The sequence below is a fragment of the Dermacentor andersoni genome, chromosome 3 (genome assembly GCF_023375885.2).
Source record: "Dermacentor andersoni chromosome 3, qqDerAnde1_hic_scaffold, whole genome shotgun sequence".
Taxonomy (NCBI): domain Eukaryota; kingdom Metazoa; phylum Arthropoda; class Arachnida; order Ixodida; family Ixodidae; genus Dermacentor; species Dermacentor andersoni.
Genome location: NC_092816.1, coordinates 88,365,145 through 88,392,961, shown reverse-complemented (window position 1 = coordinate 88,392,961; position 27,817 = coordinate 88,365,145). Strand labels below are relative to the sequence as shown.

Below are 27,817 nucleotides of genomic sequence, written 5' to 3'. Positions count from 1 at the left end.
CTGTGCATTGGCTGTAGGATGCAGTCTCAGGCTTTTAGTTTTGTACCTCATGCAAGACATGGCCTTTCACACAGTAGATGGCATGTTGTGCGTGTGACTAACCCAAGAAATAATGCGTGTTCTTTCTTTTCTTCATGCATGCATTATTGCCTATAGTTCAGTGCAGTAATACAATCAGTAGTGTGAAGGAAGCATGAGGGAAGGCTATGGTGTGCTTTGAGGAGGAACTTCTGCGCTAACAGGTGGCACTCTGCCCCTCTCTCTCTCTCTTTCCCTTTCTCTCTATCCCACTCTCTCCTTGCTTCACGTGGTAACTGAACCCTTCCACGACGGTAAGCATGCAACCCCTCTGGAATGCCATCTGGGCCCTTGTTGCCTTTTCGCTCTTCTGCGTCGCCTACATCATGCGCTGAGTGCACACTTAAGCCATGCAGTGCTGCCTTGCCCGAAACTGCGCGCTGTTGCATTCGTTGGCGACCAACAGGCCTCTATTTATATCCTCTCTGACAGACATTGTGCAAAATGTTTCGAGACGGGCTTTCTCTACAAGGACCAGAGCACGATGGGGGACGTTTCTTGAAATACGCTGCAGCACAATGAAATTGAGGGTGATAGCGTAGCACATACTCATGCCCTTGCAGCCTTGCCCTTGCTTAGAGCGGTGTCTCTCAGAGAGTGGCTTAGAGAACGCTATGCGTCCACAGGAGAGTTCAAAAGTGTATGCAGGCATCGCTTCAGAAGCAGAACTCTAACGGGAAAACACTCTAACGTGTGGCTCTCTCTTCGCTAGTACTTTTATATGCAAGTGCTCATGGCTGAAGCTGTGTCAATGCACTATACAGGTGTGCAGAAAATTTTCAGTGCCAGCAACCACAAGTCGTCTGCTTCAAAGCCGGGCAATTGTGCACTTGCCACAGGGAAGAATTAGTGCATGTCCTACACACACGTGTTCCTTTCAACAGCAGATCATGCTGTACGTGCTCGCAATGCCTCACGAACTAGCCTAATAAAATGTGTTAGAAGTGCAACTCCTATGGGGGATCACATCAACCTCTCTGTGTGAAGTAGTGTTCTGCGCATTAGTCTAGATCAAACCTAAGGTGTAAAAGAATGTCACTGTTGACCCTTGCTTTCGGCTTCGAGGGTTCACACTGTAACCTGGCCTTAGCACTCTATTTCTGCATAGGCTGCGAGCATAATACAGTTTCCGCTGCAACCGGACCATCTTTCAGTTTCTTTGGCAGTAGCTCAATATTCTTTTTCCTGTTCCACTTGAAACAGGCAAAGATGCTCGCCAGGTCCCTAAATAATTGGCGATTGGTTCAAGGGGCCCATGATGGCCGGGTTTAAAATTACTGGTTTCAAGAAAGTGCACTACCCACTTGCTGATGGCATTCAATATATGTAGAGAATGGTACTTGTAAGATTTTGTACTTTGTCTGTCGGTACTGCTTTGTTTACATTCTCTATACATTGCTTCCTCCAAGCAATGCCTTGCGTGGAGACTGCGCTGTTCTTTTGTTGATGCCATGAAGCTTTTGATGAACCCTTGAGACGACCGATGAATGAACGCAATGTTTTCATGGTAGCTGTGATTACTTTAGAGCAGTCACGGATGTGCCCTTTCCTTTTTTTGTATCTTTCATGTTGTAGCGCTTGCAGCATGAGATGATTAAGCCTGTTTTGTTGTCATGTTACCTGTCACTTTACTACGACTTCATACATGTTTACATGTTGATGAACAGGCGGCTTCTCTTGTTTGCCAGCTGTTAACCAATTCAAATCTTTTATCATCTTATGACCCCTTCTTTGTTTGGATGTTCACATAGTGCTTCATGATTTGCCTTGCCTTAGGTCAACATGTGCTGCTGTTACAATAGTTTGAAAGCTTGTTTTCTATCATAGATCACACTCGTGAAGCAACGGAATCCTACTTGCGTGTGCGTAGCTAACTTACATGGCTCCCAGCAGTTACTGAGGCTGTTTTACAATACTTGCCATTGACGGCTAAGTAGACAGCTAAGCATATAGTGGCTCTCTTAAGCCTCATTATAATTCTGATTTCGCTGGCAAGAGAGATAGCTTCACAATAACAGCATCAAAGTCAAAAACAATGCACGCTACTTTGTTGTCTAAACAAGATGGCGGCTGAGCAGAGTTCTTTTAGCTGGCTTCCAAGTTGTAGTAATGTCTTCCAAGCACATTCGATTGCTTGGGCGTGGAGCTGTCTTTCCAGCAACCAAAGTAGACTGCCTGCAGTGCTGACCAGAATTGGAACGTACCCTAAGTGCCCAAAATGTTGAAGCTGCGAGCATTTTTAGTAAGGTGTTCAGGCTGAAAAGGATGTCCATGAGATTTTGTAATTGTCACAGTTCCTAGGAAGAGTGATGCTTCATTTCGCAGGGGGTTGAAATGAGGTCATATGTTCAGGTGTGTGTGCTGATTTTGTGCTGTTTCATGCATTTCCAGTGCTGAGGAAGTTTGTAGTGTTACTGTGTTCCTCTCCTAGTACTTGCTAGCTGCCTGTGCATGACATGTTGACAATAGCGCACCACGGAAGCCAGTAGTAGAACAAGTATGCTTTATTTTCAAGCTCTGTAGTCCCTGCTCGCGTACGTGTGGGAATGAGCGTGGAAGATTAAGATGTGAAGTCACTATTATATGTGAAATATGTGAAATGGTGGCTGAAAGGTTATACAGTTGAACCTCGATATAACCAAGTTGTACTTGCAGTGAAAAACTTTGCGAAGTCGCAAATTTCGTTAATTACAGGTTTTAACGTTTCAGCATTATTTTTAAAGTTTAAGCATTAGAAATAACTTCGCGAATTCCCAGAGCCTTCTGGGTGGATAATATCTTGTTAGCGAGCACTTATAAACATATCGCAAGAAGGTCGTGCCATAATAGCACGGTTATGATTACCAGGACATGTGGTGCAGATCGCACCGAGAGCAATGCATCGACGGGGCTCACGGCGGCCAATATTTGCATGTGTTGTCTCCTGCGGTGCTGCACATCTTGGAGGCCATAGCTGACAGCGCTTAGTGCCCACAGCCGGCGCCCACAAATTAAAAAGTGTAAAAAGATATTGATATTGGTCCCAGGCAAAAAAGAAAAGAAAAGTCGGTTTCGCCAGAAAGGTGGAGCATTGAGGACGATAGCAAATACACTAAACGAATTAAGGTTCGTAGCTTTTTACCAGTGTCACGCGTGCTCAAGCAAGTGCTAATACATCTCACTCAACGACCACAAACTCGCAGTCACAACTTGAGTCGAGCGCTTTGTACTGTGTCTCGGAAAGTTGTGGTTACACTACCATCAACACTAGACGCACGGAGAACAACAAAATGCGTGTGAAGCCACCATCTATTTTGGCTTGCCATAGAGAGATTACCTCCAAGATTGATCCGGCACATGGCCCGCGCACAGACGCGTGTGAAGATGGAGAAGGCAGATAGGCGCGTGTTTCTGCCCCTCCCCCCCCCGCCAGCGCGTGCTTGATCATGTTATTGCGCGTTCACTCCCTCTGCACCTTCTTTGCCCAGAAAGAATCGTCAACTCTTGTGTTTCTCCGTGGTGTTTCCTGCCTACCGTGTCCCGGCGCACACACTTTGACAGCGGATTTGCCACGCTGTCACGGTTTTCAGTGCAACTATGATCGGGAAAGGAAAATAGTTCATTATATCACGGATTTCGTTAAATCGAGGTTCATTATATAAAGTTTTGACTGAACTACAAAGCTTGAAAACACAGATGAGAAAATTAGGTTAAACAGAAATGCCGAAGTGAACTACCATGCAAGGGAAATACCTTGAACTAAACTTGATATTACGATTGACGATTGACGAGATGGTTCACAGAATCATAGCTCATCTTCAATGCACAATGACTGAACTGTATTAGTTCGACAAATATGCAGTGATTAAAACAACATTAGAAGGGAAATAAGCTAACAAAGAAGAACAAAGTGCGAAATAAATATGGTCTTACTTCCATATTTGGAACTACATCAGAAGCAGCAAAGCCGTGCAATTTTTTTTAGCGAAACAAAACACTCTTTTTGCTGCTTTACAGCTGTTAAATAACTACTGTGACTCGTGAAGCTATTTGTCAAGGAACCCTTGGCCTGTTCAATGACTCATGTGCAATGAGAGCTCGTGCAGTAAACTGAATTTTGCTGGGTATGTGTTTAAACAGACACTAAAGAGAAATATAATTTGAGTTTTTCCAGTAAATTACCCTTTGACAGTATCAAGAAAGTGCCTCTTATCGTGAGAAGAAGCTTGTTAACCAGAAAGACGGAAAGTGAAAGACATGTGGCGACTCGTCCTTAAAATGCTCGCACCAATGTGTGACATCACCAAATTGCACGGTCTGTGCTTAGACATAGCGGAACATTTATAAATAAAGACACACTACGTTGTATTCTAAAAAAGTCAGAGACTGAGCTAAGAAAGCTTAAAGAGCTTCCACCGAGACACAAGGGCTCAAACCCATCCAAAAAATACGTTGAAATCCACGGTGTCACGCTGATATACCGTCACTCAGGCTTTGGCGTAAAATTAGAGAAATCAAACTTGGACCTTCATTTTACGTTCTAATAATTAACATAGTACCCTGAAATTAATGAAAATAGTGTGTTGAAGTTTTACTTTATTAGTCTAAACTGATTTACTATTTCTCTTTAGTGTCCGTTGAAAGGGAATCGACACTTCTATGGGAGGTGTGTTGAAAATGTCAGCTGAGTCCTCTACAAGTCAGTTGTGCATTTTACGTGATCATTTTTGCTCACTATAATTGTGTGCAGCCTTTGGCTGAGCCGCTCATGAGCTGGTGGGAAGCCATAAGGAACAAACGCTTGGATCATGCATATCATGTGCTAACACATCATACGAGGGAGAACGTAACATTGCTTATTATACTAATTGTTTCCCGTGTCTTGGCATCCTGCGAGGCTGCGCTTTTGCTTTTCACTTGTGTGGCTGGGAACTGTATTTCATCACTCTAACCAACCAAGCTTGTTTACCGAAATGCTGTAGTAATGTCTTAAAAGATCATTGTCATGTTGCTGGGCATCTTAATTAGTGCAGCAGGTGCAAGGCAGTAATTGACATCTGTTTGTGATTGCCTGTGCAGACGAACAAAAATTTTTAGTACGCGGAGGCATCTTTCAGTTGAGTTGGTGGTGGCACACTGATCTATTGTTAGACAACTATGGCATTGTCAGAACCCAGCTTTTCTGGTTTAGAAGCTCAAGACTGGTATGCCATGAAATTGTGATGACCAGACAAAATTGTTTAAGAAGTTCCAGTCCTTCACTGTTTTGGAGCAGTGGCACTACCAGTTCTGGTAACTAGGAGGCTGACAGGCCATACTGGCCCAAAACCTGACTGACAACTCGGAAAAACCAGATGGACCTCAGGCGAATTGGTGTATGGGAAACCTCTCAGGTGGAGTTCCAAGTTGTCAGACAATTTCACTGTGAATTCCTTGCTTGTCACATTGTCTCAACCTCCTTGTTGACTAAACATTTACTAACAGTTTAGTGCCACTACACCAATATTGCACAGTAAGTCGAACACAAGATCTTCAGTCAGTAAATGCTATGAACGTCTGTTTGTTGTTCGGACTGTCCACACTTATTGCCAACAGTAAGAGGCCTGTCCTCCCGCAATATCTAATTCGAATGCCTTCTGTCATTGCAGACATTGCATTTGAGTTGTCGATACTCACATTGAATTACTAGCATTGGAGGCTAATAATTTCATTTAGCACTGGCAGTTGAGTGTCACAAACATGTATTGGCTCTTATTTTCTATGAGCATTCCTTACTACTAGTGCAATCTGTAGGAGCCTTTTATTGTAACAAGTCCCCATGTGGAATCAGCGGCTCCGTGTTTTGGATGACACTGTCTGATTTTACAGCGTTGCATGTCTCCTTCCCTCTTTGGAATTACATTTTTCAATTGTGGTTAAAGATGTACCAGCGCTTTAAGAGCACGCTAGTTCTATGTCAATTACTGCCTTGCATATATCTTGTCTCTTCTCCACCTGGGAGGTTTCCCTTCTTCCAGTTCGCTTTAATGCTGCATTTTTGTTTATGCATGCCCCAGCCCAATTTTGTTTTTGTTTTCTGTTGACGCTTTCCTTCTAGGCTTGCCATATCTATCTGTACTTCTATCAGTACTTGCTGCCTGAAGTGACCACAATGACTTTGTCATACTAACTATGAGCTGTTGTCTGTTGTTGTCTTAGAATTCTTAATATTTTTTCGATATTGTCTGGCTTTTATAGCCATCACAAAGTGCAGTACAGGGACTGTGGCATTTCGCCTTGTTTGTGATGGAAATCCATGCTGACAACTCAAGAGTTGTGCGTGTGCTTCAATGGTGAAAGGGACTTCCAATGCATGCAGTTCAACCATCTGTGTTCACGTGTTCATGCCAATGAACTTTTGTGGGACGAGCAGGGGAATGACATGGTGGATGCAAGAGGTGTGAGGTGTGCCAGCCAGAAGGAAGATTTAATACATCTTGTTTTTACCTGTGTGTGAATTATTGTATTCAGAGTCGTGCGGCTGGAAAGGGTGAAACTGGTGGAATTGATGTTGTTCACCTCTGTGACTAACTGGAGAATTGTTAATGCCTTTATACACATATCCTGGCACAAGCTAAGGCTGCTTGCAAAAATGCCATCTGTTCCGGAATGATTATGTTGTTGGTGTTTTTTAACATCGAATTTAGTTGGCAAGATAACAAATGGTTTTAAGCCTGGACTTCGCTGTTGAAAATCGTGCAGTAGTTTGACTCTGTCTCAGTAGTTTTTGTGCAGCGTGCAGTCAGTACATGAATTTGCATATTCTGTGGCCCAGCGTATGCGTCTGCTGTTTTCACTTTACAAAGAAGTGCATTTTGAGAATTCAAGCATTATTCGACAGTGTCATCAAGTGGCAGAACAATGTTTTGTCGTGTGCAAAAACCAGTTGAGGGGCTTTTCCTCCTTTGCTATTTATTGCCATAGTTCCCTTGTACCTGTGAGAAGTTTCTGTGAAAATGGTTGTTTGCATCATAGGAATGCATACCCAAATCATTACAGCAGTGCCGATCACCGGTTACTGAAGTGAAACCTGCTTTTACTTAGCTTTCCAGGCTAGTGTATCTTGCAGTTTCAATTTATTTTGTCATTGTCAAGGGTATGCCTTTTTGGCTTTATCTGTACTCCAAAATGTGCACTGTGACTCTTGATACCAAAATAATTCTAGATGCACATTCGCTGACCTATTGAAGAAAACTAGCTTTTCCAAACAGCTCCTCTTGGAGTTTACTGAAGCATTTGATTACTTTTGCAAAATATCTGTTCATTTCTGATCCCAAACAGTTGCAACCAAGGCTGTGCTCTGCATTGCAGCACGCTTAACTAATGAGACAGAGCCCAGATATACTGCTATAGTCATCATGTTTAGAGACATTGTTAAAGAATTGCCGATTGGTTAATGCCATGTCAGGTTGAGTCGAGATAGTTTGAGGTCTTTGAAGCAAGCTTGTTCTTTGTGCATGTGATCAAAAAATAGCACCCATCGTACCACGTTGCAAATATGAACGGTTACGTCATACTCTGCCACGCAATAAAAGGCAGCGCTTTGAAACGTGGTCTGTGTGCATCCATTTCTCTTGTGACTGTATAGAGTGCTATGTTGCATTGCTGTCTTGCAGGTTTTAGCAAGGTCAGGCATTAAGACAGAACGAAAGGAGACGAATGTAGGGCAACTTGCAACTTAACTTTATTTGAAACAGACAACATACATAAAAGAAGCAAGGAAGGTGCACATATTGCCCTCTGTGCACTCAATAACAAGCATCAAAGTCATCTTGAAGTCCAAGAATAATTATCAAATGACAGCAGTTTTCCAAGAAACTATGAACATATGCACATCACTGAAAAAAGAGGCCTCTTAGTTAGAAACTGTTCATGTTATTGTATGGTTGGTGGTAGTAAATGGCAGCCAACTATAGACATTTGAATAGTGAAGTGTCTGAAAAGAATTGAATTTAAACATTATTAACTTAAATGCTGAATTTCACCCCACTTTTAAAAATGGTAAAGAGAGGATAAACTGGAAAGCGAGTACTGTATAGACTCGTGAAAGGGCCGGCACTTTGTTTTCATAATTTTGGCAAGGTTCGGCCCTTGCACGGGATCGAATCTAAATGGTGCCGGTGCAGCCGGCGACTTGTGCACACGCCAAATCTTGTGCACACGCCAAATCTTGTGCACACGCCAAATCTTGTGCACACCCTGGCTCTAGCCATCTAGTAGTGGCACGAGGAAGTTCACAGCATCTGAAAATTCACCAATGCGCGCACGCGGCATAGGAGCACAGAATGCGATTGCTTCTCCATTCGAAAACCCCCATTATTTTGGACTGCCAAGTTGGGGGCATGGCTCTTACACGTGTGTGGTCCTTATACGAGTCTATACGGTAGTTAGAATTGTGCTTTCATTTATGCCCTTGAGTACATAACTGCCATTCACTGCTGAAAGTCTGGGCAAAGTAGACAGCTTATAAATGAGGAAGAAGTGAAAGAAGATTGCATGCCCTACGACTACATGACAGTATCACTAACGAAACAGTCATCATACAGTGTCACATCCACACGTAGTTCAGTTCACCGTATAGTATTAGTGTAGGTAGCTTACTGTATCAAAGTGTCGTAATAGAACTCCTCAGCTTGCTTTAATTGAAGGCTTAAAATGCCTGTTTATGTAACGTAGCAGAGCAGTGTACAGCAATAGAACACCACATAACACTTCAGTGGTGATATATACTGACATTGTCTTAATACGTGGGAGTTACAAACCTGTAGGTAACCCAAGGCTAATGCAACCACAATTGCAATATATTTTAAGAAAGCTACATGCTTTCACAGTAACTGATGCATATGTAAAGCAGCAAAGCCTCATAGAGCAGCATCATTTACAAGAATGGCTTAATATTCCCAGATGAATTAGGCTGATTGTTGAGACTAGAAAAGGCAAGCATGCAGCTGCCACTTAATAAGGTGCTTCCTTGCACCAATAAACAACACACAATTAATTAATTAATTAAAAAGGTGCTTCTCCTTGAAGCCTCCAGTAAATATAGTTATTCTATAGTATTAGGCCATAGTGAACATAAAAAAAATTTGTGAAATAAGATTCTTAGACTGAATATGGAATGTATGAGAAGGACTATTTGATTCATAATCAAAATATTGAATATATGCAAATCCCCACGCTAAATGAATTTGGCATTCTGCGAGAATGGCTGCTCGTTAAGTGTTGAGTTCTGAGCGCCACGGCTACGGCAGCCATGTAGTTGCTGCAGCTTTTCCCGATGATGGGCATCATGTTTAATGCATAAAATGCTGTACAAAACCTGTATGGGAAATCATCGATGTGCCTATAAAAGCAATACTTGTGGTGTGCCAAGGACAGTGGCATAAGTACTGCGAGGTGAGCGCTCAAGGGTCTGCTGGCAAATTAAAAGTTTTGTATTGATCAGCATAATGAGCATCTTCAGATTCTAGTGATGTGCACATTGGCAAAGGCCTCTTTCTCTCTCTCTATTGTTATGGAGGCAGAGATGAGGGAGGGGGCGGGGAGGTATTCTGCAAGTGGCCACCTAGTGGACATGCCCATTTTGTCTGCTGCTGGCATTCCGGTTGGCTGGGCTAGGGTACACGTCAGAAGGAGACAGGTGCCCCCAGCCAATCAGCACTTCAGCAGCAGACGAAAGGGACACCTCCACTAGGTGGACACCTACAGAATAGCCCCCCAGGTATGAAGCATTCTGAAATACTGGTAGCACGGATTGTTTGTTGTGAAGGAAAGACGCAGCTTGTGGCGAGGAGTGACCATCTGCCAAAAGTATCTGTGACATGCATCCTACACTACAAGCAAACATGTAAATTACTGCTTGTTAGCATATAACGGTCATGCATGTGCCTAAAGAAAGCTTTCGCCTGTCTACATAGATTATTAATACTTGTGGAATACTGCACTTGTCTTGTAACACTGCGTTTGACCACACTGCATTGTAAAGATGCTCTTGTGTTGCACAAACAGTCCTGTGAAAAGAAAGAAAAAAAATAACCAACATATATGTTTACAAACGTTCTGCTCCTGCCAATACCTGTAAGGCAACAGCTAAGAAGAACACGACTGATGGTTGCAATAATAGTTCTACATGCTTCAGTTGAGCTCAATCTAACTAGAACTGCTACTCTGCTGCTCATTTCTGTGCATTCCATAAACGGTAATGCATGTTACACCTGGCTGGAATTTACTGGTACAGTTGAGCCTTAATATAATGAACACAGATATAATGAATTATCTGACATAATGAGGTAGACAAAAATTTTTCTTGCCAGTATTGGCATGTAACGAATACATGCTTAAAATCAATATTGGATATAGTGAATATATGTTGTGTCAGATTTTACTTTGTTATTATGAGTCTCAAATGTATATATCCAGGAACACTTCAAACTGCCGTTGAGGATAGCAGTGGATTAGGTATCAGTGGAATAGAATTGCACAGGACATGGATAATTGGAGATTGCTCGAAACGGCCTTCATTCTGCACTGGACATAAGTAGGGCGATTATGATGATGATCCTTAGTGTTTGGTTGGATTCTTCTAGCACTGAGACTCGCTGTTAACTGTTACCTGGGTGCACGCTCATGCAGCAGTGGGCTCCAGTGCAATGTGTCACTGCTGTTGTGGCTGCTGCTTCTGTCGCTGCTATTTTGATGTGGCTGTGTGTGGCTACTGGCTGCGGTGTGAGCGCATGCATTCGCAACCCCCCGCCCAGGGAGCAGCAACTTTCCCAGGCCAGGGAAGAGTTGCGGACCATGCTGGAGCAGGCCAAGGGCAGGGCAGAGGAGGACCAGCGCAAGTTCAGCCAAATGGCGCAAGAGGTGTGTTCCTCCCATATAATTTGCTCTGCATGCCACCACAACGCAGGCAGTGAACAGAGGCTGAGGCACATTATGGGCTCTGCGGTGGTGCCTGAAAATAAACAACCTTTTCCGTTGACAAGGTAGTGCTCTCATGGCCAACATGCACCTTTGGAGTGCACGTACCATCTGAGAAGCCATGTTGCTAGTGAGCTCTATTCGTTGTCTGCTGTGTGGTGCATCATCATGGCAGTTGTGGTGGGAATCACAGTGGGCCACACATGGTGTTGCAGTTGACCAACTGGCAGCAACCTGGAAGTGTCTGGTGTCTTCTGAAGTTGCTTTAAATAAGATTGCAATCATTGTACCTCTTGTGAGTTAACTGTATACCAAGGTGGAGCTTATAGTTTTGCTTGAGGATAATAATAATAATAAAAAAAACTTATAATGATAACGTGAAACTGGAAAGGCATGTCTGTTTTGACAGCTTGAACAACTGGGAACTGAGGAAGCAGTGTTGCATGGAATGCAGATAACACTGTAATTTTTTAATGAAAAAACTTGGGAGAAGCACCTTCATATTGCGCTAGCCATTGCACAAACCAGAGAGGCCCACGGAATTTCTCAAGCATTTTACTGACATTGTGTGATTTTGAGTAGAAGTAGCCCTATCATCAATAGCATACACATTAGATATAGCCATAGATATAGCAATAGCACAGAATAGATTAGCAATAGCCCCAAGGCACTTTTGACAGATGGCTGGCTAAAATGCAGTGTCTAAATTCATGTAATGCACACATTCAATATGCTAGTCATACACTCTTGGAAAAGTCTGACATTCTTTTAAAGCAAAGGTTTCTTTTGTGGAATCTGATGGGCTTTGATGCTGCAGTGGTTGGACTGAAGAGACAAAGAGGTGGAGAGTATCGTATTTACCCGAGTGTAAGTCGACCTATTTTTAAAAATTTGAATATCTGAAGATGTGTAATCGTGTAAATGGTGCTGAAGCACGACTGTAAACAAATGAAGCCGGCACGACAGCCCATGTGATGCTGTTAGGCCAATAGCAACGCAGCGTTGGCCTCGGCCAGAGCGCGCGAGGAGGAGGCGGCATTCTTCAAAGCGTAGTGCTACTTTACGAAGTTTAAGTGGCTTTAGTCATAAGTGCTCTGAGTCCACTAAACATTTGGCGCTCGTTCACAGCAGCGCTCAAGAGGGCTGCCATCCTTTACACTGAAGAAACAAATAACTGTGCAGCGGGCCACAAGTTTGATGTTTCTTAATGGGTGGTGCTAGAGTGGTGACTGCAGCGAAGCAAAATTTTCACCTGTGACGGCAAGCGAAGAGGCTTCCGCGGGCCGAAGTCGGGATGCTTTCCGAAGCTGGAGGCCAAGCTCGTGGCGTATATCACTGAAATGTGTGATCGGTCCCTGTCAGTGACGTACGACATGGTCACGAGACAAGCCTGGATCTTCGCTTTTTAAGGGCCTGCTCCATTGTGTGTACAAGTGGCTGGCGGCAGAAGACCACGAACTTACGCCAACCGGACATGTCAAAAGCGCGCCTCCCTGACGGCTGTGTGTGGTTGGGTGCTTTTGGCGTGGGCTTACGTATGCAAATGCGGAATTTTGCTGGACGATGATGTGCTGCGAGACTGTAGCAGCAATGACGATGGCAGCACTAGTGAGGATGATGGCATAAGTGAAGACGAGTAGTCCAGTGACCATGCCAGCTACGAATAAATTTTTGTTATGGAATGTGCCTGCGGGTATGCCCGTTATTTTTTTTCCCTCTGTCACACACGAGAAAGGGGGGGGGGGGGGTGTCGACTTACATTTGAGTCAACTTACAATCCTGTAAATATGGTATGTGCCTCGGTGAAGAATGGATAAAGAAGAGATGTACATGAGGAGAGGATGTGCAGAGAAAAGTGCAAGCTCTCATGTGCCACTGCAGAGCAGGGTATGATGAGAGCAGGCGGTGAGGGGAGCAGGGAAGGACAGGAGTGGACAGCCATGCACAGTCGGTGGCAGAAAGGAGACACCTGATGTTGCGTGTTGTGTAATGGTACCACTGTACACAACAGAAGCGAGACACAAATTTATAACTGAGTTCACACTCAGCCGTGCGTGTGCCCCTGTCATAACTGTGCTGGACCGTGAGATGCAGCCGTGCAACAGCCGCAGTTAATGACAACGTTTCAAGTAGACAAGAAACGAAAGAACAGAGATGGGCACAGTGTAATTAAAAATGGTACAAGCTTCGCTTACTTTGACAGTAATCTTTGATAGTTTCTGCAACAATCTTCATTCATAGCCCTAGCTGTGATATGTGCCTTTGTTGTGCTAGAGAGCTATGTGATGCAGGGGAGCCTTTCCAGACTAGCTAACCTTCTTTCACCGGGCCAGTTATTTGTTATTGAAACATTCACAGCTGCATTGTCTTCTTTACGTGCATAGGTTTCCCAACTGGAGTCCGAGCTGGAGCGCAACAGGTCCCTCCGAGAGCTGCTGCAGAAAGTGCAGGACGAGAAGCACCAGCTCGAGGCTAAGGTGGCAGAACTGAAGGCTGCTGCAGCAACTGCTTCAGCTGCAGCTGTCAACGGCAAGGCCTCTAATTCTGCAGCAGCCACCAATGTCAGCCCTGCACATTCAACGGAAGGCGGAGGTGAGGACACGAAGGAACCAGCGGTTATAGCTGTAGCGTTCTATTGCTAAACACAAGGTTTGATGGCAAGTCAGATCAGCAGCTGAGGCAGCAGCGTTGCAGTAAGGGCGAATTGCAAACGCACCTGCATAGATTTAGGTGCACACTTAAGAACCCAGGTAGTCGGAATGACGTACTACGGCAGGTTTTGTTACCCAGGTATTACTTTCAAATGTTGAAACTAGGGAATCAGTCAATGACATAAGTCTTCCGTGTTTAAACCTTCCTCTTACCTGCTTTCTTTTTCTTTTTGGAACACCTAAATAATTTGGCAAGAAGACTTTATTGTGAAATTTACATGCACCTTGATTATTTGACACCGTTCTCAGAGGATCTACTCATTACTACGATGATTCACACCTATTATCTGCATTATACTTCCAGCAGGTGCTTCTTATGTTTGAGTGTTTGCAGCATATCTGCCAATGCAGCCAGTCTGGAACTGTATAGTTGCATTGCTGTGGAATTAGTCATACAAGCAAGATCATTTCTTCTTGCAAATCTGTTGCATTGTCGTTTTTGATCCTCATGGAAGTCAATAGGCATTGCACTTTTCCAAGTGCTATCAAAGTGCAAACTGTGCATGAGTATAGCAGCACTGAAGCTAAGTATACTTGAATATGGCACGTAGAATTGCTATAACCAGCATTGAATTTCATCTACGTAGACTCGAGCACACTCAGCATTACCTGTGGGGCAGGCTCTTTAAGTATTTGGTGCCACTACATATATGTATATTTTGTCCAACTCATAAGCTCATGTACTATGTGATGCCTGTGCTTAAAAGGATGTTTGGGATCCTTTCCCATGGCCAGGAGCAGTGCTGGTGAAGAATCCCAGTGCTAATCTTGTGCACATACATGAATACCCATGGAAGTGGATAGAAGGATGGCTGTTGTGAGTGTCCAATTGGCAAAGCTCTGCTCACGTTATGCGACAGGTGCAGGTTTGGCTTGCACCCACGGCAAGCTGTTTTGTAGTCCACTTTCAGTTTCGTTTTCCTTATTATTTCTGCATTTCAATTAAACACAATAATTTTCCCTACATTCTCTCTGGCTTCACTGTCTGTTTGCATCACATAGTCAGCTTCCGTTAATTCGACCCTGACAGGACTGACGAAAGGGATCGAATTATCCGGTTGGTCGAATTAAGCAAGATACATAAAAACCGGCAATGCACACCTCTTATTCATCTGGTAGTAATTGTCCACTTCTAACACACCCCTAAATCAAGCACGTGCCCACTTTCTATGTGCCCAAAGTAGAAAACTTATAAACGACATTACAGTTCCTAAACAAAATACAAATCTAAAGTGAACCCGATGTTTTAGCAACAAAAAATGGATGAGGGTCATCTAACATCGGTTGTACATTGGCGGCCGGTTTCCTAAAGTCAGCTTTGACACATGGGTTTTTAAAGTCAGCTTCGCTGCAACATCCTGTGTTATGTGGTAAAGTGTGTAAAATGCCTCGAAGGCAGTTGTGGTTTTCTTTCCGATTGCACTGCGCAGGCAATCTTAGGCCCAATTTTCTTGAAAAGGTACGCATTAGAATTGGGTAAATACTGTAATCCAGGCACATACCCAGGATTTTTTTTCGGGTGGGGGGGGGGGGGGAGGTGCCCAACTCAAGGTAACTTCTTTATGCAAATGAGGGGGGGGGGTACCTTTACTAGTACGAATGTGAATAACGCCCACCATTCACCATAAAGATGCGTAAACCCGCAAAAGAGACATGAAATAAGGTGCATCTCACAGGTGCGCCTGTGAGATACACCTCTCCCTTACTTGGCAAACAGGGAACCATGTCAAATGGGCTCGTGCATGAAGAACACTGCCAAGAACAAGTAAACAAGTGAAAGTGTAAACTAAAGGTTACTATAGTAGATTACAACTTAAAAAGACAGCAGTTGGCAGCCAAGGCACACGGACTGTGCAGGGTTGTGTTACTCAGCCAGCCAATCACAGAAGCAAACGAAATCATCGTCAATATGCCTTTTCAATATGGCATCGTACTTGATACCTCCGGAGTGTCTGCTGTTCTTGAAGAGTCTTTTCATCGACGGAAGCACCCGCCGTGGTTGCTCAGTGGCTATGGTGTTGGGCTGCTGAGCACGAGGTCGCAGGATTGAATCCCAGCCACGGCGGCCGCATTTCGATGGAGGCAAAATGCGGAAACACCCATGTACTTAGGTTTAGGTGCACGTTAAAGAACCCCAGGTGGTCGAAATTTCCGGAGTCCTCCACTATGGTGTGCCTTGTAATCAAAAAGTGGTTTTGGCATGTAAAACCCCATAGTATAATTTTTTTTTTCGTCAACGGAAGCAATGAGGTGTGCAACAGACACGGACAAAGTGTGTGGAGTCTGAGCGTATCACTCTTCAAAAGTCGGTGGTACAGTTAATTTCACTGCTGAACAGCGAAACTTCACTGCCAACTTAAATGAAACTTGACAATAATTAGTTGCAGCGAAGCAATCATTTTATTTCAATTCAGTAAAGAATTAGGCTTTCACCATTACACTATAATTGGCGAGGGAAAATGTATAAAATTATGCTCTAATAATTTTATTTTTGTCGTTACCCCCTTATTTGGGTAACAGGAAAAGTTTGAAGTACAAATTATTTGCAGCCTTGCGGAGGAACAGAGGCTGGCGGTCATGAGTGCATGGGTGGGGCTTCACTGCAGGCTTAAGTTGTGTCTGACTATAGTGATGTTTCTTAAATTAGCTCTGGAAGAATTATAGAGAAATAAATATATGTGCAGAACACTCACAGTGATTGGATGTGATTGGAAGAGCCTCAACCGACTCCTATTGGTATTTGGGAAGTTGTGTATCGATGCGTGGCCACCAGTCCCGTACAACTGCACAGGACGCTGCGGTTCTAGACGTACTGAGCCCACCACACAAGCACAGCAGAGAAGTGGCTACGTCAGGTGGCTCGACTGATAACTGTAGAAGCTTCATCCAAAAAACACGGAATTGTTTTCCACTTCCGGTGGCATTTTCTCTACTTCCTTTTTAAATAAAAAGATGTTGATCCATAAATATTTTCATAAACAATGGCTAAATTTGCTAATTTTTCCTTTTCCTTCCTGTTTGATTGTTGCCTTGGCTCTCTCCCTTAGTAGATCGCTTAATTTCTCAACTCCTTGCAACCCTTATTTCCAGTTGCTAATTTTGAACGAAAAGTTCTGTACAATTAGGGAAAAACCAGACAAGGTAATGGGTGAGAATCATATTGCTTATGGGTTTAAGGGTTATTGTTGGGTTTGATGATGGTCGCGGTCTCACATTATTTTATTTTCCACCTTACTTAACCCATATTGCGTGCATATGGTTCCGAGGATCTGCCAGCGTTGCTGTGAGCCATTACTCATGAAAATAATGAAGCAAAAGGAAAAGTTAAATGCAACTGACATTTTCTCCTGCCACAACTCGTTCCACGAGCATACAAACCAGCTGACCACAAACCGAATCCCTTTCCTAGTCTCTGGATCAGTCTAAACAAAGAAGGTTGAGCTAACGAAGCAACAGCGATGCGCGTGACCATTGAATTGATGCTGACAACTGAACACACCTCGAGTTAATTGCGTGGGCACTGAATTGATGAGAAAACTGGCCTTCATACCCCAGGAGATGCCGATAACTACCGCCATCCAAAAGGAGTGAAAAAGGCAGCAAAATGTTGACCGCCAAATAGCTGTCAAGTCTCAGCATTGATTGGGTGGCGCTTAAGGAATGTGTGTGAGGAATGGTGGCGTGGGAAGGGGAGGGGATCCCTCCCCCTCGGTATGTGCCTGCTGTAATCATACATTGTGAGGTATAAGCATTGCTTCAATCTCTTCCTAGGGCAGGCCAAGAATGAGTGCTTTTGACGGGAGATTTCGGGTGTTCAATGCATTCACTGTCCACTAAACTTCACTGAGATGGACGCTGCCGCTTGTGGTGATGCGTGACTCTCACGTGTCCCCTGATATGTTGTTTTCCCGCATAGCTCCCGTCTCCTGTGATCCGGCTTCGCCGCGTGACCTTGTGCCCACGGCAGTCGGCGTGGTTGAAGTGCATTGCGAGAGATGGCGCGAGTGTGGCTGTGCTAACGCCACCTAACCGCGGGGTAACCTGGGCGCGGAAAGGAGAAGGCACTTCCTCTTTGGCTTGGATTTTGCAAGTGGCATCAGTGTCCCGCGTGTGCGCCGATTTATGCTTCTCCGAGACCGTCTTGCGAGGCCTCGTTCGAACGCGCCACCGTTTGCGTTGTGGGAGATATGGGTTTCTCCTCCGTACTCTTGGGACAAAGGAACGACAACACAGTAGTGTAGACAGTCACAAGGGCATTTATTGCACCTTTCGTAGATCAATGCCAGCTAGCCGAGTTGCTATCCACAAAACATGCCGATGGGCGCGCGACAAATCTAGAAGTCCGACTCACCGAGCGACCGGATGGCGAGCGAATATGTTCGCCCCATGCTGGATCCCAACGCCTGGTCGTTCGCGTGTTCGGTCACGTCAACGGTCGTGCGTTCGAAGGCGGCCACGCGAGGCGGCGGTCTCGCAGAAGCATGGGTCGCCGCTCGCGCGCGGGACGTCCACACCGTGCGCCGCCCCGCCGGGTAAGCCCAAGCCCCTTTCTTTCCCGCGCCTACGTAACCCCGCCACAGCGCAACACTAGCGCCATCTCTCGCACTGCGCTTCAACCACTCCGACCGCCGCGGGCGCCACGTCACGCGACGGGCGAAGCCGCCCTGCAGGAGACGAGCTATGCGGGAAAACTAGATCTCAGGGGAGCCGTGAGAGTCACGCATCCCCACAGCGTGACCGTACGCGCGAACGACCAGGCGTTGGTGTCCAGCGTGGGGCGAACATATTCGCTCGTTATCTGGTCGCGGTGGGTCGGACTTTCACGATTTGTCGCGCGCCCATCGGCACGTTTTGTGGATAGCAACTCGGCTAGCAGGCATTGATCTATGAAAGGTGCAATAAATGCCCTTGTGATTGTTTGCACTACTGTGTTGTCGTTCCTTTGTCCCAAGAGCACGGGTGAGAACCCCACATCACTAAAGGGGTTGCTATTGGGGTCACCATAGGGGTCAGGCGTGTGCGTGCTGACTAGTCAAGTTCAAATTATCCGGCAAAGGCCAATTTTCTAATCGAAATAATGAAAGTTTGGACCCATAGGAATGCCGAGCACCACTTGGGACCTTCAGTCAAGATCGAATTAACCGGAGTCGAATTAACGGGATTATACTGTGTATGGTTCCAACTGACACAAGACCGAGCTCCTCTGTCCCTCTTATTCTTCTCGCACGTGGAAAGAAGTGTGGCAGGCAATGTAGCTATGCATGCATTTTGTGGCAACCTTGAAAGTACTGCAGAGACTGTTTGCAACTGCAGAATTGTAGGGTCCAATTGCCACTCATATTCCATGTTTCTGCTCGCAGTTAGGGGCATGCTCAACCATGGCTTGCACAAATGCTTAACACATTTGCGCTTTGTGGCTTCTTGAGCGACTGTGAAGAGTTTGCAAAGTGAGGTAGCCTGTCTTTGCCCTCCCTGTTCTCCTTGTGTGATGGCTGCTTTGAGTGCCGCCTCTACAGATGCATGCGATTCCCCTATCTTGTTTTCCAGGTGGTGACCTAGCCCTGAAGGAAGAGAGAGACAGTCTTCAGATGCAGGTAGAGCATTTTTCAGCTATGTGTGAAGGCATATGATGAATTAAGGTAGGAAACTGGGTATCTAAGTTGGTGCATTCTGCAAGAACAAAGCCAACTAACAATGTAGATGAGAAGAACAAGCGAGACGTGGCTGAGCTGCCACTTATAATTTAATTGACTGCTGTTCATAGGTAAAGTGTGCCAGTTTAACAGTTTAATTTCAATCTACAAATTATAGCTGCTGAGTTTGTGCTTGGAATGAATTCTCTGGACAGCACCAGTTTTGAGATATTTTCAAAGTGTCCGATGGAATGCATTGGTGTTTCAGTCACTTTTTTAAGGAAACCGCTGTTTTATGCATTGAAGCACAAAAGTAACTGGAGCACCAATGCATTTCGATGGATACATTGAAAATTAGTATCTCAAAACTGGTGCTGTCCAGAGAATTCATTCCAAGTGGATATGCTGTGCGAACTCAGCAGCTATAATTTGTGGATTGAACTATGTGGTGTAAAGTAATTAAATATTTAATTAGTATAATTATGTTAATTAGTTCATTGAACATTTCGATTTCTCGTAGAAGTAATGGCCGCCTCATCAAGCAATTTAGATCATTGGTTAAAATTGTGCTGTCTGCCATAAGCAATCTTTAAAAAAATGTGTGCAGCTAAAAAAAAAAAAAAAAAAAAAACAGCCTGTATAGGAATGGTACCCATACGCTTCCCTGTAACCTCTGCATTCATGCACTGAAACGCCACTGTAGCTTTTTTAGATTAGAACCACACAAATATAAGTGCCATAGTTTGTCAGCCACTTTAAACATGTTATGCTTTAGGTGGACTTCCTCAACTCTATAATTGTGGACATGCAACGAAAGAATGATGATCTCAAGAGGCGCATCGAGGTTCTAGAAGCAGGGCCTACCCTCGACGACATCGACATTAACCTGTAAGTTAATCTAATGTGTTTGCATTCCTTCTCTTTCGTGCTAATGTGCGCAAAGCGAGACGAAGTGATACTACCTATTATATTTAGTTGATGATGATGATGGTGGCAGTGCTAATGGGGGTTTAGCAGTTCGTGCCTTGGGAGTTCACTTTCTCAATTTAAAATGATAAATTAATGAGTTCATAATATAAACAAATGCAAGCAAACAAATAAATTGAAAAGATGGCTTCAGAACGGCTCAAAATTTAGGTGGAGCTGGAAGAATGCTACAGCTGCTGATGCGCAGCAGACTTCATAATAAGTTTTGCCGTTAGCTGAATTCCTTGGTAGGTAGTGCAGTTCCGAGATATCTTTTGTTTTGTATCTCAGGATGCAGTTCACCTCTACCAAGCTGAACTTCTGATTACATGAGAAGATTTGTAGTGTTCGTTCATACCTGGCATGCTTTCTTTATTAGGCTGTGAAACCAGAGCATGATGTTCTTATTGCTATTGCGAGGATGGAAAAAAAAAGGCAACTTTTCCCACTTCCAGCAATGGCATCAAGGCCCCCGTGCCGCCACGCCTGTTCTGCGACATCTGCGACCGTTTCGACGTGCACGACACAGCCGACTGCCCCATCCAGTGCAGCATGGATGAGGAGATGTCAACGCACAGCCACCATGGCTCTCCCAGACGCTCGAGTCGACCCTACTGTGACATCTGTGAAATGTTCGGCCACACAAGCACAGAGTGCGACCCCAGTGAAACCTTCTGAAGGGCGACGTCGAGAGTGTAGAATTTTTCAAGACTGTGGACTTACTGCGACTCGTTTCTTCGAGCATCTCGAACAGACGCAACGGTCCCTGTGCAGGCTGTTTGAGAATTAAGGCCACAAGGGTTAGTGCTGTAGTGTGGTCCGATAATATGGGGTTAAGTGCAGAGAATGTGAGCGACACAGTGGTGTTTTGTAAGCAAACACTCGTAGCCTATCGTTTGTTGCTACATTCAAATAGGTCTGTATCAACATTGTTCTCACTTAGCACAACAGATGTTTTTTCTTGGATCATTACACATTGCAGCGCAGGAGAAAGCTCCAAGGTCTTTTGAAGTTTTTAGTAGTTGTTCTGGTTCTTGTTTTTTTTTTTACAGCTTGCGCACAGTTTTTTAGTCTGAAAGTAATTTTAAATGTATGCTAGGTCAGCTGTTCCACGTTGAGCAGTGTTGAGCTTAGTAAAATATTTTACGGGGCACTCACCAAACCCTCTACTGTTGTATAGAGAGTCAGATGTGTGCGCACAACGAATTTTGTAGTTTTTTCTTTCCCTTTTCATTTTGTCACTGTAGTGTTGACCTCTTTTTTTTCGGTGAATTTGTTTTTCCAACGAATTGTAGGTCAGTGAGATTTTTATGTGTGCGAGAGTTGTTATTGTACAATGCACTTGCGTAGATGGCATCATTACTTTTCAGGCTGCCTATAGCTGCATTGTAGATACTGTTAACATACATTATTAGCTTGTTTTCTGAAGAACTTTGGGTGAGCTTTAAATATTAAGCTTTTTTAGCGAACTTTTATGTGAGCAGAGCAACCTGTGAACGAGCTTTGCCTACATTTCGCTTCCATGTTGATATATATGCTGGTATGTTTTGGTGCTTTGTACAGATTATAAAGGTGCAGAAGCCTGCAATTGAAGCTGTCTGGAACACAGTCGCCTGTTATCGTTGTGCATAATAATGTGTCATCAAGGGGCTCTTGCGTTTCATTTTCAGGCGATGATATGTTTTTAAGAGTTTGCAGTCCGAGTATGTACATGTGCTCAGGATAGCAGTGTGTTCATGGTGACAGCTAGTGAGCGATTTGTCTCACGCACAAATCAACAAACCTCTGCTTCTTGGTGCATGTAAGTGGGCACATGTAAGCGCCAATGTTGAATCCACACAGAGAAAGTTGTCTGGTAGTGTTAAAGATGTTTTAAATGTGTGGCAAATCATGTCACACTAGTTTAGGCAGCAGTTTCCTTTGCCGCAGAACGTCAGAGGGCAGACTGCCATCCAGGCCTGTTTCTATCCATCTCGGGCTTCCTTGTCCATGTTAACAATGCTTGCCATTTTTCTCACATGATGAACAGTGGGGCTACAAAGCTTTGAGAACTGAGGATGCCTTCAGGCTTGTCTTTTGTCACAGTCACAATTAGAAGTAAAAGGCCCACAAAATTTAGCTACAATGTTGGTTCAAGGCTGGTGAGAATAGCTGGGCTGATCACCTTGCATTGTCTCTGTAATGCTCAACATTGTTTCGTACTTAGGAGCAGTGTTTGTTTGAGTAAAGAAATTTTTATTTTCTAACTAATTCAGGCATTGCTTGGCTTCATGCTAGCAGTAACAAAATTGGGCAAACTATGAAGAAAGCAAGATCAGGTTGGCTGTTCAACTTCTGTCTGTCTGTCTGTCTGATTGCTTAGTTTAAGCCACAACATTAATTGGAAGCAATAACAGTCATGTCCAATACTGTTTCGAATCAGTGTCCAACAAAAAGCTCCCACAAACAATTATATAATACTATTTATTGGCACATTTAGCCTAAGCCACAAAGAAAAGATTGGGCTGTAGGCATTTAAGAAGCGCCCGTGGTGTCGGCATCTTTTTTGTGTGTTGTTTTTTGGCGCAAAATCTTTTCAGTATGCAAGATCACCAACTAGCCTAGCAGTTAACTCTTCTAAAGCATTTAAGAAGGTATAATTGGTTGGTTTTAAGTTTTAAAATCACTTATTCATTTGAAAACGGTTTACTTTTTAAGTTAATGTATATTCCATTTCATACATAGCAGGAAACACTAGGCTAGAGATACTTTTTCCACCGCTTGCATTAGTGATTGAAACGTAGTGCGTTATATATGCAAGAAAGATAGATAGATATGCATAATGTAATTCAAGCTAACATTAACCCTGTAATGACCAATGTAGCACAAGTGCTATGCAGAGTTTTATGCCTCAAAATGCTTATTTCTGCATGGGAAGCTTAATGCAAAGCATACAGTTATGTTTTTGATGTGCTGGAGTGAAGTTCCCACCTGTGGGTAGTTCAGCAAATCAACTAACCATGAATTATTTACTATACTAGTTAGGTTGAAAATCAATTAGGTAACATTTCATTGCTTTTTTTTGTGCAAATGTGCTTGCCATTGTCAGAAATAAAGCTCAACAAATTGTTCCAGTTTTCCTTGATGTGGAACAGTATTGTGGCATTACAGGGTTAAGTCTCTTGCTTTCGTCACAAAATATAATGCAACTGTTCTGTGTAAGTTGTCGTAGATCTGAATATATTCGCCACCACACAAGCAGAGTGGCACATTGGTACTGCACCACCTATGCTCCACCTATTGCACCACCTATGCTGGTTACTAAAACATAGTAGTATGCCACAAGCTGGAAGCACAGAGATATACAAATAATATGTGATTCAGCGTAACTTTACTTCTGCAACTTGTAGTTTTAATATATGATGTCATTATCTATAGAAAGTGTCACATATAAAAAATAAGCAACTGAGCTGTGTAACGTGCATAGTAAGGCTTCTGTCACTGTGCTATACTTACATTGCTTCTGCAGTGTGTCCTGCTAAGTATGAAACCAAGTATAATGTTTCATTCTCTTAATTGTTGACATAGTACACCTAAAGTTTACAATGTTGCTCAGGGGCAACACTGTGTTGTTTGGCTTGGCATAAAACAATTTCTTTATCTGACATTTGATTCGTAAAGACTTATCTAGCTTCGAATGCGTGCCGTTGTTTTCATGTCGCTGCGTAAAAAAATTAAATTTTTGCCCCTCGGAGGGTTGAGACAGCTTCAGATTGAATTGCCCATTTGTTGTGTCTGTCAGTCACTGTTTTGTATTGCCGCTGTTCTTCAGTCGGGCTCTCCTGTCCATGGAATCTGACTGCACTCTTCTGAATGTGCCTGACTTATGGCACGAGTTGCTTTGATTCTTTCACTTTGCAGCTGAGATCAGAATATTCAGTGCTTAACAATGCATAAAATTTTTGCAAATTTCTTGCAACGACCGTCCACATACTAGTCACTACGGTGGCACTTGTGCTGTTCTGAAGTTGAGTTCCTGTTTATGTTTGCACGAAATGTGTTCTCTTTCGTGTAAAAGAAAGCTTATTTACCACAGTTCCTTTCTTTCTCGCAGGCAGCAATATACATATGGGGTTACAGCAAGTGAAAAATTCATACCCCAACGTATGCTCCCAAAATATGCCTAAATAGGGGGTCCAGTTCAACATTTTGACACACTTTACTACTAACGCCACATTTTGCTGAACTGATTGTTGAATGTAGAAACTGTGTAGAATTCAGATCACGGGAATTGGAATCCAATGATGCCAATGGCTGTTCACAGGTGACATTGACAGGTGTTCTGTATGTCACATCAAGACGGTGCGACAGTATGGCTACATGAAATTCCTGGCTACTTTTTCTATGCTTGTAATGTTGGCAAATTTAGAAGCATCTGTTGATTAAGTCAGATCAACGTGCACAGTGCATTTTTTTTTTAATGCCTGTAAAGTACCTTTTGGTTTTGTTGCTGTTAAGGTTTGTGCCTATTGTCTGCTACACTTGAAACTGTAACGTGTCTCTGTCCACCTGAGCTAAGTGACATGAAAGCTGTAATCTCATTGGCATGCTCGGCTTGTTGCAATATTGACTTGAGTGCCTTGTGATGGAGCAGCTATCTTTACTACAGAAAGAGGGTCGAAATCTGTTTAAGGCATATATCAGTGTTGAGCTAGGTGGTGTTACTTGGTTGTACAAACAGCACCGTTTTGCTGGATGTGTCACGGCCAGCAGCAGCAGTTAACTTGTTTCTGTCAACATTGTGAACGATTGTGGCAAATGAAAAATGCTGTATACTCCTCTAGAATGCCAATTTTACAGAATGTTTATATGATGTGTTCAGTTTGCAAGGTGCAAATATTGGCAGTTATGCGTGCTGGTGTTTCGAATTAAAGGAATATTTTAAAGTAAATTTACCATTGAGATGTCTCCCACCTTTCATATCTGAATTCATATATTCTCGTAATGCACTTTTGAAACTGTACCATATTAGTATTTCATGTTAAACGGGCCCTGAAACACTTTTTGAATATAGAAATTGTACCGATCTATTGCAGAGGCTGCTGTGAACATGTGAACCAAATGTTACTGCACTTATTGCAGCTGGGAATTTATAGTCTTGCGTCAAAAATAGCCATAAATCGCTTGCTCTCGCTTTTGCAATGCTTTCGTGCAGCATCATCGAAAGCAGCTAGACACACCAATGCTATTTGCTGAATTTGTCTTGCGAGAGCATTCTCGGTTGTAGATAATTGCTAATTTTGAGTTAAATAATATGTTATGTCTACGCTCTCAAAAAGACAGAAAAGTCATTTTATCATTGCTATGCACATAGCTGCGTCAGCTGCATGTGGCCTCCGAGATGGCAGTGGCTTGCGGCGTAGCATAGTCTACTGTGGCCACCACGAGGTGCCAGGACAAGCTCTTTCGCTGCCATGTCATTCAACTTTTAGCCGGGGCTTTGCCCTCTTGGCTTCTCCGCTGTGTAGCGCTCAGCACGCCAGCAGAGATGAATAGAGAAAGCATGTTGGGTATCAGTTCAATAACTCCACTTATATTTGAAAGTTTGAAAAATATTGCAGCACAAGATTCGCGAGACGACGTCCTTTGATAGTGAGGCCATTCTATGATTAGTTTGGAAGGTGTTTCGGGCCCCTCTAACATGTATATGTGATGTGTATTACATGTTTTTCTTAAATGACTATGTGAATCACCTGAAGTAGGGTATAGCATGAATAACTACAAGATATTTATGCTTGTTTACATTGTAGCCGTGACCCACTGCAGTACCTTAGTGGCTATGGCATTGTGCTTTTGCTGAGCTCGAAGATGCAGGTTTTATCTCGGCCGCATTATTTGCTTTACTAATCAACCTTTATCCTAGAAATTAACTAAATAGACATTTGAAAGAATATATTATCTGTCTAAGCTGATTTACTGTTTCTTTTTTAGTTTTCTTTTATATTCCCTGTCATGGGATGAGTTATGCTGGCCCTCCTGTGCTGCCGCTCGTGTCAACAGAACGGGAGAAGCAACGCTGTTGAAGATGTGCAAAATATTTAAAGAAACTATATCTAAGGTATTGAATTGTAGACAATAATTTACTTACCCAAATTCGAAAAGTATCTGAGTAGATTACAAAAGAAAGAAGAGAAAAGTAGTTAACTCCGACATACTATCAGTATGCCAGACATTGCACTAACAAAAGGTTCTGCGTCCTTGAAGCGCTTTAGTTTTGTTGAACACGGCAAGGTGTGAATTAACAAACTTGTTGGCCCTCAAAAAAATGCTGTTTCTCTACGTTTGTAGGGTTTTGCGAATTGTAACAGTTGAGACCGAACCGAATTGAATAGAACCAATAGTGAATTGAATTGAATATTTTTCGAACAATGAACAGCTGTTCTCACCATTACCAGGAAACAATGTTCACATCCTGGTATTAACAATGTTAAAAAGTTTCTCCCATCACATATCATGTTATGAAGCATTGCCCATTAAAAGCACAAATAGAGCAATAGCACCAGACAAGCAATTGGCTTGCATAGGAATCTCCAGAGAGAGCGAATGATCGTGGTTGAGCCGATAAAGGGCCACTTAAGAAAAAAGAATGAAAAAGGTTCTGCAGTATCTTAAATTGCCTAATAACCTTCCAAGTTGTACAGTAGCAAAAAAGTTGCCTCTTATCCATAAGAGGAGGCCTGATTGGTAAGCCAGAAAAAGTATCAAAAACGAAAGACAGGTGGCGACTCCGCCTTCAAGTTCCTGCACCAGCGCGTCATGGTGTCATGGATTTTTGACGGCAGCTGCTAGGCCTAGTTTTTATCGATAAAGATGGACTACATATGGTACACTAAATGAGCCAAAGACTGAACGTAGCAAGTTTCAAGAACTTTTACTGAGCAGCATTGGCCCAAATATAAAAGTTTTAAATCCTTGACGTCACACTGACGTAGCGGGGCTGGGTTTCTGGGGGAAAACTCAAAAATATTAAGAGGAATCGAGTACAGACGGACGGAAAAAACTTTAATGGAAAAAGGACCTGCGAGGTTGCCAGCCCGGGCTCAGGCCACCCGGGCATTGTGTGCGGTGAGGCATAGCCTTTTCACCGCTGCCCGGGCCCGCTGGATAGCCCATAATTGGTTGTGTAGTTCTGAGCTAGTCAGAGCGCTTAGCCATCGCTCCTCGAGAAGGTCCGGTTCTATCTTGTCCTCTACGTATACTGAACTGATCTGTGTGCACTTCCACAAGATGTGTGCCATGTCTGCGTGTTCGTGTTTGCAGAGCTTGCAGCTTGCGTCTGGATATTGTGTTGAATTTATTCTGTTTAAGTGTACTGGGTTTCGGAACGTTCTGGTTTGCAATCTTCTCCAATCTGTTTCTTGAGACCTGTCGAGTTGTTTGTGGGGTTGTGGGTATGCTTCTCTTTGTTTCGTGTAGTGTGTCAGTATGTCGTGGTACGTGACTAGTCTGTCC

General features: G+C 43.5%; 1 protein-coding gene across 4 annotated transcripts in view; it reads left to right on the top strand.

The window, feature by feature from the left end:
- Nucleotides 1-25,256, top strand: part of LOC126525062 (uncharacterized) — a 140,588-nt gene extending 115,332 nt beyond the window's left edge. For 3 of the 4 annotated variants that reach the window (XM_050173120.3, XM_050173119.3, XM_050173121.3), the window contains 5 exons: nucleotides 10,854-10,959; nucleotides 13,401-13,608; nucleotides 19,275-19,321; nucleotides 20,136-20,248; nucleotides 20,782-25,256. In XM_050173120.3, the coding sequence (XP_050029077.2) occupies nucleotides 10,854-10,959; nucleotides 13,401-13,608; nucleotides 19,275-19,321; nucleotides 20,136-20,248; nucleotides 20,782-21,004 (697 nt within the window). In that variant the 3' untranslated portion in view covers nucleotides 21,005-25,256. Of the gene's footprint in view, nucleotides 1-337; nucleotides 7,650-10,853; nucleotides 10,960-13,400; nucleotides 13,609-19,274; nucleotides 19,322-20,135; nucleotides 20,249-20,781 lie in introns of those variants that run through there. The other variant, XM_050173122.3, reaches the window with a different exon arrangement.
- The last annotated feature ends 2,561 nt before the right edge of the window (nucleotides 25,257-27,817 follow it).